Below are 13201 nucleotides of genomic sequence, written 5' to 3'. Positions count from 1 at the left end.
GGAGCTAATGGGATCTTTCGTGACAACCCTCACTCTGCGTACATCACTTGGTGGACGCACAACGCACCACTACTAGGATCATGTATGTAACGACACTTATTAATTGTTGTATACTCGGATGAGTAGCAAGTTTACTCTCCTTAAGTTCTTCCGAAAGTAGCGTGAATATTGATCCTAGTTTTAGCGTGTCTCATGCGGTCGTTAGGTAGCACGGCGTCAATATTCCTCTGCTGGTTCCCAATCAGGGCTCGGTTTCTCATGTACAGATGGTTAGATTCTGGGCTGGTGAACGGTGCTTATGGAACTGTTCTAGATGATGTGCTTTGTGGCAAACTGCTGTTGGGTAGATACCTCTGTCGAAACGTATTGCTGCGAATGGGCGAGTCGCACGTTGCGTTATGAAACACTGCGGGTTATTCTACGTTGTTTGTTTTCTCCCCATCCCCAGCCGTAGTAGAGAATCTGACATGCGCGGCGTCAGATGTCGCAGTCAGTTGTAGCGGGGCATGGTTTCGTGGCCAAGCTTGATGACTACTCGAGGATACGTTCGCAGGTACCATCTTGAGATGTGTTGATGCTGGTCAGGCTAACATCTGGCAGGCCTTTGTTTTCTTTGGAATCACTTCTAGCCTGAAGGGGGATGGTCACTTTTTTTTTTCGGCATGAGTAGAATGCGTCCTGGGATGTTTATCTGTCTAGTTGAATCCGTACAAGTAAATGGTAAGTTCCTACAATATAAAGTGCCGTCTGACTGATCTATCTTTTAACGGTATCCATTCTTTATCTCACCTCCTTTTCCATTTACCCTAGAGCTTTTTGTCCAAATAAACTTCACAATGCTACCGTGATCGCTCGTATGCAACTGTTTTATCGGCTGTTAACAGTAGAAGTTCGCAAAGGCCAAGATTGTGAATGTGAGCATAAGTGGTATGGTGTCGATGGCCTTCTAAAGGGCTTTGTTTTTTTCTTTTTGTGTATGTGTGTGTGTTGATGTATTGAAAGGCCTGCATCCTCCTGTATGCTTTCTGTGATAAAGAAAACCACTCAAATCCGGTGGTTGTGAGAATATTCGGTCGACGGACCAAATAGATCGTCAGAGCTTGAAATCAATCAAGTAATCTGACGAATCGAACGTCTCGTAGAATGAAATGACGATACTTGAAACACCATCGTCTCGTATCAGCCCCTCCGCGTTCGTTTGAACTGGACTCTTCTCCTTGATTCTTCGACTCCAAACTATCCAGGTCATAAAAAAAATGTCTTCTTTGCTCAGGTTTTGGGGGATAGGGCGAGACTTGTTCTACTTTGCCGGTTTCTTTCGTCGCTTCTCGACCTCAACAAGGTACTCTATAAGCTCGGGATAACCTTCATCACACATGATTCTTCGTACATCCTCAGGGGCAGATGGAATCGTATGTCTGGATGAAGACGGTCTGCTGTCTTTGGGGTATGCCTCGATTTGAAGTAGTCGAGCATTTATACTGGCGAGACTCTCTTCGAGCTTTTGGTATGATACTTGCGCGAGAAGATCATCAGCTGGAGCAATCTGTCCACTGCCTGTGTTGCTGCTACCGGCTTCTTCCGACGAAGTTGGAACCCTGTGTCTTTTACGGGATGAAAGACGATGCCTTTTGGGTTGAGTCTCAATTTGGGGGGTATTGGCCTTCTCCGAAGCTATGCTTTGTTCCATAGGTGTTGACAATGATACACTCGGGTTGTCTTGTCGGCTGGCCTCTAGCAGTCGGTCGTAAGTGAGTGAGAGTCCTCCAGCTTTCAGACTGTTCACAGTCGTTGGCCACGGCCACCGAACCTTTCTTGTTTCACCCCAACGTCCAACTACAAGTTCAAAGTTAGCCGCGTCAAGAAAGCGCATGACGCTCTTTCAAAGTACAAATAGTACTGACAATATTTTTCCCAAGTGAGTTTGTCCACGAAAAACTCAAACTCCTCATGATATACGGCATTAAATCCGCGGCGGATATACATGTCGCCGGTGCGCTTCTCTGCGGCCTTGCGCAATTCCTGTACCGTGTTTCGCCCTCCGATTCCAAGAAAGAAGAGGCAATAAGCATCCATCATGGGCCGCCTAGAGACCGTCAAACTACCATCAACATCATCCAGGTTACCGGAAAAGTAGTGGTCACGACACTTGACAGACTCCTTCCACGACCGGCCGACTTCATCCTGGTCAGGCGACCATGGAGGGGACATTGCCATCTTCTTTGCGCCAGGGGCACTGATAGCCTCTCTTTGAAGTCCTCGGTTGGCTTGATTTTGCATTGCTGGTTTATTGAGCAGGGTGCCCCGAGAAGATGGAAGCGTGAAGAGAAACAGGCGTTAAAGGGATATGTTTAAACAGCCATCGCATTATTGCCAGCTGACAGCTTCGCCAGCTGGCAAACAGACTTCGCCGGCCATGAGCTTGGAATTACCACGACATACTTGTCGAAGATAAACCTATCATCACCAACCCTTCTTTTATTTTGTTTTGCCATCAATTGACGCAAGCTCGCAGTGGTCGCGAAAAGCTGCCTTCATGCACGATAGTGACCCGTCGGTTACCGAAAAAGTCCAATAGCGAGAGCATTCTGGGGAATCTTTCCTACTTCAATATGCAGAAAAATACTCCAAAAATTCACTGTACAAGGGGCTTGGTCAGCAAATACTTTTTCAATGCGGTTTCTCATAAAGGGATTAGGTTGCGTCGTGCGGCTTCAGCTTGGTGTCGGTCACCATCTCCACGGATTGGAATTGCCCGCCTCGCACTTTTTCTCGCTATTCAGGCGCATCATTGCCCCCTCCCCCAACTAAATATGGTCGATAATTCAAGCAGAAATGCAGAAGTCGTTGTATATTTGCGGGTACTGGTGTTTTTTGATGTGTTCATGTCAAAACTGCACGACTTCAGGGTGGCTAGTCTTTGCCCAGCAAGCTCAGCATGTGTGTCCGAGAGATGTATCACGACATCCACCCTCGCACCTGAAATCGTCATGGCCGAATTCGCCGGCAATTTCCGATCTAGGCTGTCGCACCACGCTCAATTTCCATGGCGCGCGTTGAGTTTGCGACAAGTAGTGCCAGTGGACGTGTTACATCATCATCGCGGCCTCGTTGTGCTGACACGGCATCCATCGATATTGGCGTCAAGCTTCCACCCACCACACCATGATAAGATATTGGCAAGCACGGCGTTGAATCGCTGAAGACGCTGTACCTTGATGGTTGGTGGTTGATGCTTCGTGTCCCAGCTGCCCAGCTTGATCTCGAGTCATGCCCCGCTCGCTTGTCTATACGTACGTGCTCATTGTTACACGCCTGACCACTTGATCCAGGTTCACGAGAGCTCCTGGAAGTGTAACAGCGGCAGCAGCGGGTTATTTGCATCCTCTCGTCTCGTCTCTTCCCTGCAACTTGAAGCTAGAAGCGGGGAGGACACCCCTCAAACCCCTCCTCTGACTTTTGGCAAAGCTACATCATTTCATTCCAACCACAGATTTCCTTTTTCTTTCTGCGGCTTGTTTTGGACCCCTCGCTATCAAAAACAGACCAATAAGTAAAGGACATACTCCCGGTTTAGCCGGCGAAGGGGCCCAGCGACGCCAATCAAGTGGACCACAGAGGGGGTTCGCGCTTGGTGAGCAGGTACCAAGGTAATATGTATGTACTTGGCAAGTTAGCATTTGTGTCCCATTGGTACTAGAGTGCCATGTATCGCCATCAACAGGAGCCGTTCATGCAGTAAAACGGACCATGCATAGGCGCCTGTGAGGCATTCCACACTGGACCTTGTCAAGGCGCAGTAGTTTTGTCCTGCAACATGCCACGTTTGTTGGTTGCTGATGCTGCTTGGTATATTCATCGGTGGCACCAGTGTACCGCCACAAACTTCCTGTGTAGCATGCTCCAATTGTCGCCGCAATCTGGGATATTTGGCCTCGGCCAGCTTCCAGAGTCCCGGATTTCCGGAAACACGGGGGATGACGTGGTAAGGGGCATGATGGTGTCGACATGTCCTTGGTTGATTGTTGCTTGATGGTTGGCCGATGAGAGATACGTATTTGGAGGCCTTTTCTGAGTTCAACAAACTGGTTCCTTCCGAAACTCCCCACCTACGAACCAACCAATGGTTACCCCGCCAAGGCAGGGTAGCTCCTTCCTCTTTTCCACAGCTTCGGATAAGGAGCAGGGAGTAATTAGCACATGGAACATCTTTCTCTGTCGTGATGACGAGCCATGGCGTCTTCCCAAACCCCCTCATCCAAGTTCTAGCCGCTGATCTGCCCGCCATCACAAGCCTGACATCCTTTTTTCTTTACTGCACGAGTTCTACGGACTTCCGAGGCGACATGCCATAATGAATCTTGCATGAAGAAACGACGATAGGAGTACATTTCGTGGCATGGCAGGCCCTGCCACGGAGAAAATTTGGGTTCAAATACCCAAAATCGTAGAGGCTGTCCCTGATATGAAGTAAGAAGTACCATAAACATGCCTCTAATCTCCTTGGGGTGAAAGGTACCGCCAAGTCACTAAATACACGGATAGCTATGCCGGCTTCGATTTCCAAAGCTCCTGGCTGCAGGCGGGGGTCTGCTCATTTGTGGGACTGGTCCATGACTACGGCTTTGCCGTGGACAAGCTGAAGCACCATTCAGCTGAACCAGGCCATGGTTACTTGTTTCGGTGCCCATGGTGGCTGTGAGCCCGAAAGGGTCCCGAGGGAGGGGATCTGTGGGTGTGGCGTAGCAACATGGGGCCGTGGAGAGTTGCGCATTCGTCGATCCAGGAGCTCGAGATCGGACTCGAGCTAGCTTGCATTCACATTGCATGCCTGGAGATGTGGATGAGTGAGAAGAGGCGGATATGATGCAAGACGTGGGTGTCTCTCTCACATGTCCCCGTATATAAAGTCTAATACCCAGCAGCTCGCTCTTTATGACCATCCTGAAAACCCTCGCTCCTCACCAACTGTATACCCCACAATTCGTAGCTAACCTACACATACAAACAACTTATACGTCACTTTCATCATGTCTTACCGCGACAACGACAATGTAAGTTCCCATCTCCGGCTCTCGTGAAAAGGGCTCACTCTGGCCTTTACCTCAAAGGTACCCCGCTTCACTCGGTCATACTAACATGGGAAATTCTCTCAGTCCAGCTACGGCGGCAACAACGACAGCTACGTAAGTCAAGAGAACAATAAAAAAGAACACCCCCTCGCAGTCGAACGCAAGCTCTGCAGTCATTGCTAACAAGTCATCCATAGGGCTCGTCTAACCGCCGTGACAATGACAGCTACGGCTCTAGCGGCAACACCGATAGCTATGGCTCCTCTGGCCGCAGTGGCCGTGACAATGACAATAGCTATGGCTCATCTGGAAACGATAGCTATGGTTCATCTGGCCGCAGTGGTCGCGACAATGATAACAGCTATGGCTCATCCGGCAGCAGCGGCCGTGACAACGACAACAGCTTTGGCTCATCCGGCAATGACAGCTACGGCTCGTCTGGACGTACCGGAGGCAGTGACTCGTATGGTTCCTCCGGCAATAAGTCTTCGTCTTACGGTTCCTCTGGAAATGACAGCTATGGCTCTTCTGGCCGTACTGGAGGTAGCGACTCATATGGCTCCTCTGGAAACGATAGCTACGGTTCGTCCGGCCGCAGTGGCCGTGATAACGATGACAGCTATGGCTCCTCTGGCCGCACTGGAGGCAGTGACTCGTACGGCTCCTCTGGCAACAAGTCTTCGTCCTACGGCTCCTCCGGAAACGACAGCTACGGCTCGTCTGGCCGTACCGGAGGCAGCGACAGCTACGGCTCCTCCGGCAATGACAGCTACGGCTCCGGCAACAAGTCGTCGTCCTATGGCTCCAGCGACAACACCGACAGCTACGGCTCCAGCGGCCGTGACAACAGCAGCAGCTCCGGCAGCAAGGTCGGCCAGTTCCTCGAGAAGGCCAGTGATGTCCTTGGCGGCGGCAACAAGGGCCGTTCCAACCAGGGTCGTGACGACGACTACTAGGCCATTTTATAAGAAGGGACTCTGGGGTCAAGGTGGAACTTTGGTGATTATGCAGCGACTGAGAATCAATTGATGATTTCTTTTTTCCGTCTCGAGAATGAGAGACTTGTGGAATTTGTTCAATGGTTTTTTTTTTTCGGAGATTGGTGACTCAATGCTACGGCTCTAAATTGACACTTGTTACTTGTGCCGTCTGGCGGGCCTGCAGTGACGTGACGTGACGCCCGGTGCTACATGAACAGCCGTATTCCGAGTCAGCCTTCCATCGACACGCATGCTCGCACGCACGGCAACTTTGCTGATTCGGAGCGATTCCAAGCCGACTATAGTAAACAGCCAGGTTGCGCCATTGTTCTCCTTGGCAATAAATCAATCGCCGCCTGACACACGGTGAGCTTTGAACAAGAAATATATCAGCGTGCTATCATAATTGCTATTCATTGTCCCGACAATGCCCGACATGAAACCCGGCACCACGCCGTAGAGGAAAAAGAAAAGAAAAAACATGCTACGCCCACGCCAATGCAGATACGTCATTCATGCACCTTCTTTCCCATCAGGCTTCTCCTCCACCAGCGTCTTTTCCACCTTGACGAGAATCGTACCATTCGTCAAGTGCCCCTTGGAATCTATCAAATGGATGAACCTATACCCCTGTCCCAGACGGTCCAGCCGTACGCACGCCCAAGCCGCAAGATCATCTCTCCCCAGCTCATCATCTCGCACCGTGAAGCGCACAAACGTCAACTCCTCGACTAGCCCGTCAATGCCGTTGAACGAGACTTGCTGCCTGCCGAGATCAACGTCGGTCCCCTTGTGGGTCTTTGTGCGAGCCTTGTGCCGGACATCAGTGTCCAGGCTTTCGGACGAACCTGGGCGGCCGTGGGCCGGGGCGTTACACGCATCGACGTGCAGCTCCGTCTTGACGTAGGGGTGGAATTTCTTGTCGGATTTGTCGCCGTGGGGGAGGGGGATGGACTGGGCGGCGAGGAAGGTGAGTGATAGATTTAGCGTCTTGTATGTGATTTTGTTAAGGGTGGGTTTGGACTTTAAGTTGGGACGGTAGCCTTGTGTGGGTGTTAGCAGAGCTGGGGAGGATAGAAAAAGGGGGGGTTGATGTGGTTTACCTTCGGGCTTGAGCACGTATCCGCACGTCCCAGCAAACATGCCCTCGTTGAGCATCATGCCCTCATCCGTTTGCTGCCAGTTCAAAGCGACGACTTGGGCTCCTGATCCCCAGAACACAGTGGGCATCATGTTTGATGACGTGATGCGGAGGCCAGAAGGGTAAGCCCGCAGAAGGTAGTCTCTGTTGTGGTCAAAGAGCGCTTGGGCGTGCTTCTCGCGATGTTCGATGAACTTCTTTTCGGCCAGGGAGAAGATGTGTGTCGGCATGCTGGCCTCGGGCTGTGTCCACGTCTTGAACGAAACGGCTCGGGTGTAGATGCCCAACTTGCTCAGTGCTTGTACCACTTTGGATGGCTTCTTGGGTGGCGCTGCTTCAGCCGGCGAGCTGTCGTCCTCGGCGCTGCTGTCGGGCTCTGCTGCAGGCGTGTCCGGCGGTGCGTATTTGACCTTGATGAGGATCTTTCGCTTCAAGTCCTCGGGGCTTGGCAGCAGGCCTGGTTTGATCTCATCCTCGGTGACTAGCATGCCGCTCCAGACTTCCTTCATGATGTTGGCCATCATGAGCTGTTGCTCGGCACCGCAGTGGACTTCGAGACTGATAATCAGCGGCAGGTCTGACACTGTGAAGGCGCTGTCCCGAATGGCATTGCACACATCCCGAAAGGAAACTTCCTTGGTCAGGGTATAGCCATGCAGTACACGAGGCTCGACAAGGGCGACTTCTGGCACAATCTTGGAGTCGCCATCGGGCGGTGCACCGTTCGCTGTGTCCGTGTTGTGTTTTCCAGTGTGTTTTAGTTCGCGGGTTTTGGCCAAACTGGTCTTTTCCAGCTTGGACGTCAGGCTATCCGGTATCCTCTGCCTCAGCCTGTCGAATGTGCCCTGGCGTTTCGATTTGGTTGGCACAGCCTCATCGTCGGCCTTTTCATCAGCTGAACTCTCGGTAGAGCTGGCGGACAAGTCTGACTCGTCGCCATCCCAAACGTCAATCTCAACGCAGCGACATCCCCGCAAAAGCACATTGGTGTAGGCGTCGGTTGTGCTATCGCTGTACAGTTGGTTCCCCGACAAGTATGTGTTGTGGCTGGAACTGATAAAGTAGCTGGAAAGAGGCCAGGACAAGTCGCTTTGGTTCCAGGGCTCTGTTATATTGCTGTCTTCAGAAGTCATGTACTGCAGGAATGCGCTGAGGTCAATTTCTGTGCTCTGTAGCAACTTGGCGGCGGCTGTGGTCTTGTCGCTGTTTTTCTGGACTTGCTGAATAAAGCGCGCAATCTGGCCAAGAGTCCATCTGCCATCCGCATCCGCGTGGGATTCGAAAATGGTCTTCAGGTACGAGATGACGGTGTTGGTCAACGCCGGGGGCGCTCGTTGGGCTTGACTGGCGCCGCCGCCGGCTTGTTGGAGGGCTGCCATGCCGGCTCTGTCTCTGGCATTTGTCTCTGGCAATCAAGTATGTTGTCTTAAAGATCAAAGAACCGGTGGTGTCGAGGAGGTGCATGCAGGAGGCTGGGCTGCACCGTCCGTCTTTCAAGGCCGCTTTGAAGCTGAATGACGGACAGACGGCCCTGTGATTGACGTGTGCACTGTGGGTGAGACAACAGGCCTCCAAGGCGGTTGTTCAGGAACCCACAAGGGGCCAAATGGAAAGCAAAGCCGTCAATGTTAGACGCCGCTGTTCAGGGGTCTTTGACGCCGCTCAGCTACATTTCACGTGGACCCAAGCCATTGATGGAACCAAGCAACACTGAGCACAGCCCTGCCAGGATCGACGGATCCCTGCTAGATGACTGGCTACTCACCGGGTCACCGTTCCTTCTTGCTCAACGACCACCATCCTGACCAGACGGTCCATACCCCGCTGCACGCTCGGATTCATTGCGGCCAGAGCTTGTTTGCGCGGGAAGGTGCGATCAGTTGGTTGCAGAGAATCACGCGTACCGGGAAGGAGGAGGGGCTGCCGTGGCACAGACGGGGCAGCTGTGAATGGCAATGGCAGCCCGTGTGTGAAGAGACCAAGTCGAACCTCAATGTTCCTTTGGCTCTCGTTTAAAATTATGCATATGCTGCATTTTCCCTTGCTCCGATTCTCTTCATCCCGGCCAGGTGAGTGGCTCCAAGGGGAAAATGTACGAGGGACAAGAGTCCCAGAAAGCATGTCATTCACCACCAAACAAAGGAGGGATTTATTGACGGCTTTGACAACTCTGAACTTGTCATATTCCTCTTTCTAATGAAACCAGTCTGCTCCGACGCCACAATTGATACAATGCTACTCCGTCTCCGTCCCCGTCGAGTCACTTGATTGCTCCTCAATCCACAGCGCCGCCACCAGAGTCAAGCACGCCCGACGAACAAAGTCCTTGTCTTTTCCGAGATCCCCATCGACAGTCATGGTAGAGTCACGAAACTCTGCACCTATGTGCTTTTCGTAAAAGCGGTACCCTCCAAAAATCTTGCCAATACACTCCGCAGGTAGCAGTTTCCATTCGTCTGGGTCAGACTTGGCCCGAAGCCAATAAAAGTATTCAGTTCCGGTGTCTCTTTTACTTCGGATGCATCGTAGAGCCTTGACAAGACACCCAAGAGGCCCAGATTTATCTTTGCTCAATCTGAAGTCCATTTCCCAGGAGTAATGTCCCGTCGTTTTTCTTGTCATGTCGACGATGTTGCATTCTGGGCGCCTGCCCCCTGCCTTCCGCGTAGAACTCCTGAATATGCACCTGGGACTTTTACGACCTCTCGAACGCCCAGACGGTTTAATTTTGGAGTTGGCTCCGGGGTAGCGCATCGTAAAGCTGGCGATTTCATGATTTGACTGTTGCTCCGGGATCACGTGCGCGATGCCGTCCTTCTTTTTGGCGGTCTTCAGTCCGGATATTTGCCAATATACTGTCGGTGACGTAGTCTTTTGGATTTTGAGTTGTAGGTTCTCTGAGGGTTCCATCTCGGTTGCGTGCGAGTACAGCCGTTGGGCTCTTGGGGGAGTTGAGAAAGGTTTGATGTGAGAAGTGAATCATCTAGAATGCGCTGTCACTCTGCAGCAAAAGTTGCTCCGAGACAGGGCTTTTATATCTGCAAAGAACAATAACCAAATTGGGATACATTTTGAACACAGAGGATGGCTTCTAGTGTGTGAATGCCTGCTTTGCATACGTCAAAGTGCCAGCCGCTGTCCAACTTCTTCTCAAACAGATACGACAATCCTTTTATCAGATGGGGCGGACGTCGTGACAAACCCAGCTGTGAGGCCGGAACAAAGGCCTCATTTCTGCCCAGTCACACCTGTTCTTTAATTCCATACGTGAAGATTCCTTTGTCTTTGTTGCATGCAGCGGCCGAATCGAATGTTCATTTCTTACTCTGATTTGGTGCCTAGCTTGGTACTGGCAGTTCATACAATGTAATGTGATGGCACTTTCAAGAGGCACATGCAGGTCTAGACACAAAGTTGTCCATTGATACATCAATACATTGACGCATGAATCAAAACTTGAAATACAGAAAAACAAACGACCAAAATTCCAGACACACATATCCCGTCGCTAACCAATTGCTTCGCCCTTCACCACCGCTGCCCCAGCTGATATGCCCCGAGATACGAGGCGCGTGGCGCTTACATCGGCGCGTTGCCGACTGCTATTGTAACCGCCGCAAATCAAAATTTCAGAATGCTGATGAAGCATAAAGTGCCATATGGAATAGTCAATGTTGAATCAAACTATCCTGTTGCTGTTTTTGTTGTTTCGTGTACCGATCGGTCTCGCCCCGTCACATGGCTAGTATCGGAACACACAAGAGTGTGGATTTGCCGATGAGTATATACTATATCATGTATAGTATAAACCTGTTGGTGGGCAAATATATCCTGCGATGGACTGCAGCTCAATCAAGGCTTTGCATCAATAATACAGAGGTTCGTATCATGAAATGCCAAGGTGCCCTGCTCACATGTGCCACGCCACGCATCTAGTCCTACGGACATTGGCTCTCATCACGGGCTGATTTCATTTTCCTCCTCGTTTTCCTCCTCGTTTTCCTCCTCGTTTCCCTCCTCGTTTCCCTCCCCGTCCCTTGGGGATGGACCTAGTATTTTCACGACCTCGTATAAATCGAAGCCCTCGTACCACATATTTTTGGCTTTGGTCAAGTTCGGGTGGGTTGTACTTCTCAATCTAGATGGACGCCAACGCCGGAGACCGCTCCATGGGAGCCCCAACACACTGCCTTGTCCCAAAAACGTCCAGACGTATTTTTGAAGATATAAGCAAAACTGTCGTTTTTGAACTCCGTAGGTATTCATTATCATGTCCCGCACTTTTGACTGCTTGACATACGTCTGGACCCCACGCATTGTCTCGGCCGCGTATAGCCACTGTGCTTCGGCCACGGCGTCAGCTGGTGTTTTCGGCTGGCCTGGCTTGATTGCTTCTCGTTTTCTCAGGTGCTGAGCCGCATGAGGCATGTTAATAAACATGCCTGATTGTATTCCGCTAATTGAGGATTCGTTCCCGTTGAGATTTCCCCAGATAAAGAGGTCGCAATTTAAGCCTGATGCTAAGCTCGTGGCTTGTTCATATGTGATTATCGATACTGGTGGAACAGGCCTTCCAAAATATGGACGATTCGGGCCCCCTGGCATCAAGATTTTCCATATCTCGGTGACCATGTCGTCAAGGACTGCCATGTAGGGGATACGTCGAGATGCCTCTCGATTCTGAGCCAGCTGCTCCACCGTCTCATCCGTCTCGTTCCAGCTCATATCGAAGAAGTTGAACAAGTCCAAAAGTTTGTAATGGTGACGCTGAGCAGTTGAAAGGGTTTAAAACGAAAATGTTGAAGATGCCAAAATGTTTGTAATGGTGACGCTGAGCAGTTGAAAGGGTTTGAAACGAAAATGTTGAACAAGTCAAAACGGTTGTGATGTTTTTTTTTTCGGGTTGGAATGGTAAGGTCCGGGACTGCAGGATGGGCGAGCAAAGCTCAACGGTTTATACTCGTGGCCATGTGCCCAATGCTACAACACCCCGAATGCCAGATTCTGCGTTTTGCGTCTGTTCAGAAAAGAAATTGCCTTCACAGAAACCGATGAAAGCATGCGCGAAGCATGCATATGCAAGTCTGTGAAGCTCTCATCCTCGGAGAGCTCGCTGTTGGAGAAGAGATGCGGTCCTGATTGTGCGTTGTTCCATCCCGCATTGCTGCTTACTATTTACTAGGCATCGTTTTGCGGTCAACAGAGCATGCACCGCTGTTGAACAGCCACCTCAGTGCTGTCACATATCACTTCTTTTATAAACGAAATCACGCTGTCAAGGGCCCAAAGCGTATACTTGCTGAACAAAGCCGCGCCAAAGGCGCAACAAGGCGCGGACGTGCGAAGTGCTGATGAGGCTCCACGCAGCTCTGCAACCACAATCCCAAAATAATATCCGGAAATTCCGGTAATTAATCTAGAACGACCTTGGGCTGCTACTGTTCATCTATTTCAAGGTTGGTCATTTTCACGGAGCTTTGTCTCCCAGCATGTTTCAAGACTAGCAGCTTTGTTCAATCCGGCTGAAAAGAATCTACGTCCACCAGAAGCTTACGGCTTTGCTTTCGCCAACGACCCATGTTAATGTTGGCAAAGGACTTGTTGTGCTAGGTATTGGGCACGTTGGACCTCGGGCCGATATTGCTGCGTCTTTCTGCTGCATGGGCTGACGGTTCCTTCATCCCCGTCGCCAACGCGCAGCCTCTGCATGGCGTAGAATGGTTGTAAGGCTAACTCCACACAGAGATGAGGAATCAGAAATACGAAAATGACAGTCATAGTATACTAGACGTTTATTAAGTGTGTCAAGAGAGAAGCTGTAAGATGGAGCTTTGCGATAGTGGCGCCGCCTTTTGAGCTGGTGGTGTTACTGGGCGGTCGGCGCCGAGAACGGCCCCACAGTCCGGTTCGGCCCCACACCTCCGAGCTGCTGTGCTGGTCGACTTCCATAATTCCATGCAGGTGACGTGATTATAGCTGAACCCCTTGGACATGTGCCGCGGGGGAAA

The 13201-nt window shown here is 50.9% G+C and overlaps 5 protein-coding genes across 5 annotated transcripts; 1 reads left to right on the top strand and 4 right to left on the bottom strand.

Moving 5' to 3' along the window:
* Positions 1–1300: 1300 nt before the first annotated feature.
* Positions 1301–2280, bottom strand: G6M90_00g018410 (uncharacterized protein; the record flags this gene model as incomplete). The annotated part of the gene is made up of 2 exons (XM_014693213.1): positions 1301–1836; positions 1905–2280. 2 exons carry the CDS (start codon positions 2278–2280, stop codon positions 1301–1303), a joined length of 912 nt encoding a protein of 303 aa, XP_014548699.1.
* A 2750-nt stretch (positions 2281–5030) lies between these two features.
* G6M90_00g018400 (uncharacterized protein) lies at positions 5031–6028 on the top strand (the record flags this gene model as incomplete). Its single annotated transcript, XM_014693214.1, has 3 exons — positions 5031–5054; positions 5157–5186; positions 5270–6028. 3 exons carry the CDS (start codon positions 5031–5033, stop codon positions 6026–6028), a joined length of 813 nt encoding a protein of 270 aa, XP_014548700.1.
* Positions 6029–6565: 537 nt separating this feature from the next.
* On the bottom strand, positions 6566–8572 carry PLCD3 (1-phosphatidylinositol 4,5-bisphosphate phosphodiesterase delta-3; the record flags this gene model as incomplete). The annotated part of the gene is made up of 2 exons (XM_014693215.1): positions 6566–7095; positions 7156–8572. 2 exons carry the CDS (start codon positions 8570–8572, stop codon positions 6566–6568), a joined length of 1947 nt encoding a protein of 648 aa, XP_014548701.1.
* Positions 8573–9428: 856 nt separating this feature from the next.
* On the bottom strand, positions 9429–10103 carry G6M90_00g018380 (uncharacterized protein; the record flags this gene model as incomplete). The annotated part of the gene is made up of 1 exon (XM_014693216.1): positions 9429–10103. The coding sequence occupies one exon, from the start codon at positions 10101–10103 to the stop codon at positions 9429–9431; it is 675 nt and encodes a 224-aa protein (XP_014548702.1).
* A 1047-nt stretch (positions 10104–11150) lies between these two features.
* G6M90_00g018370 (uncharacterized protein) lies at positions 11151–11918 on the bottom strand (the record flags this gene model as incomplete). The annotated part of the gene is made up of 1 exon (XM_066129819.1): positions 11151–11918. One exon carries the CDS (start codon positions 11916–11918, stop codon positions 11151–11153), a length of 768 nt encoding a protein of 255 aa, XP_065986093.1.
* Positions 11919–13201: the final 1283 nt, after the last annotated feature.

This window comes from Metarhizium brunneum, chromosome 1 (genome assembly GCF_013426205.1).
Source record: "Metarhizium brunneum chromosome 1, complete sequence".
NCBI classification, from domain to species: Eukaryota; Fungi; Ascomycota; class Sordariomycetes; order Hypocreales; family Clavicipitaceae; genus Metarhizium; species Metarhizium brunneum.
Note: the sequence above shows the minus strand (reverse complement) of the source record. Positions and strands in the feature narration are given on the sequence as shown.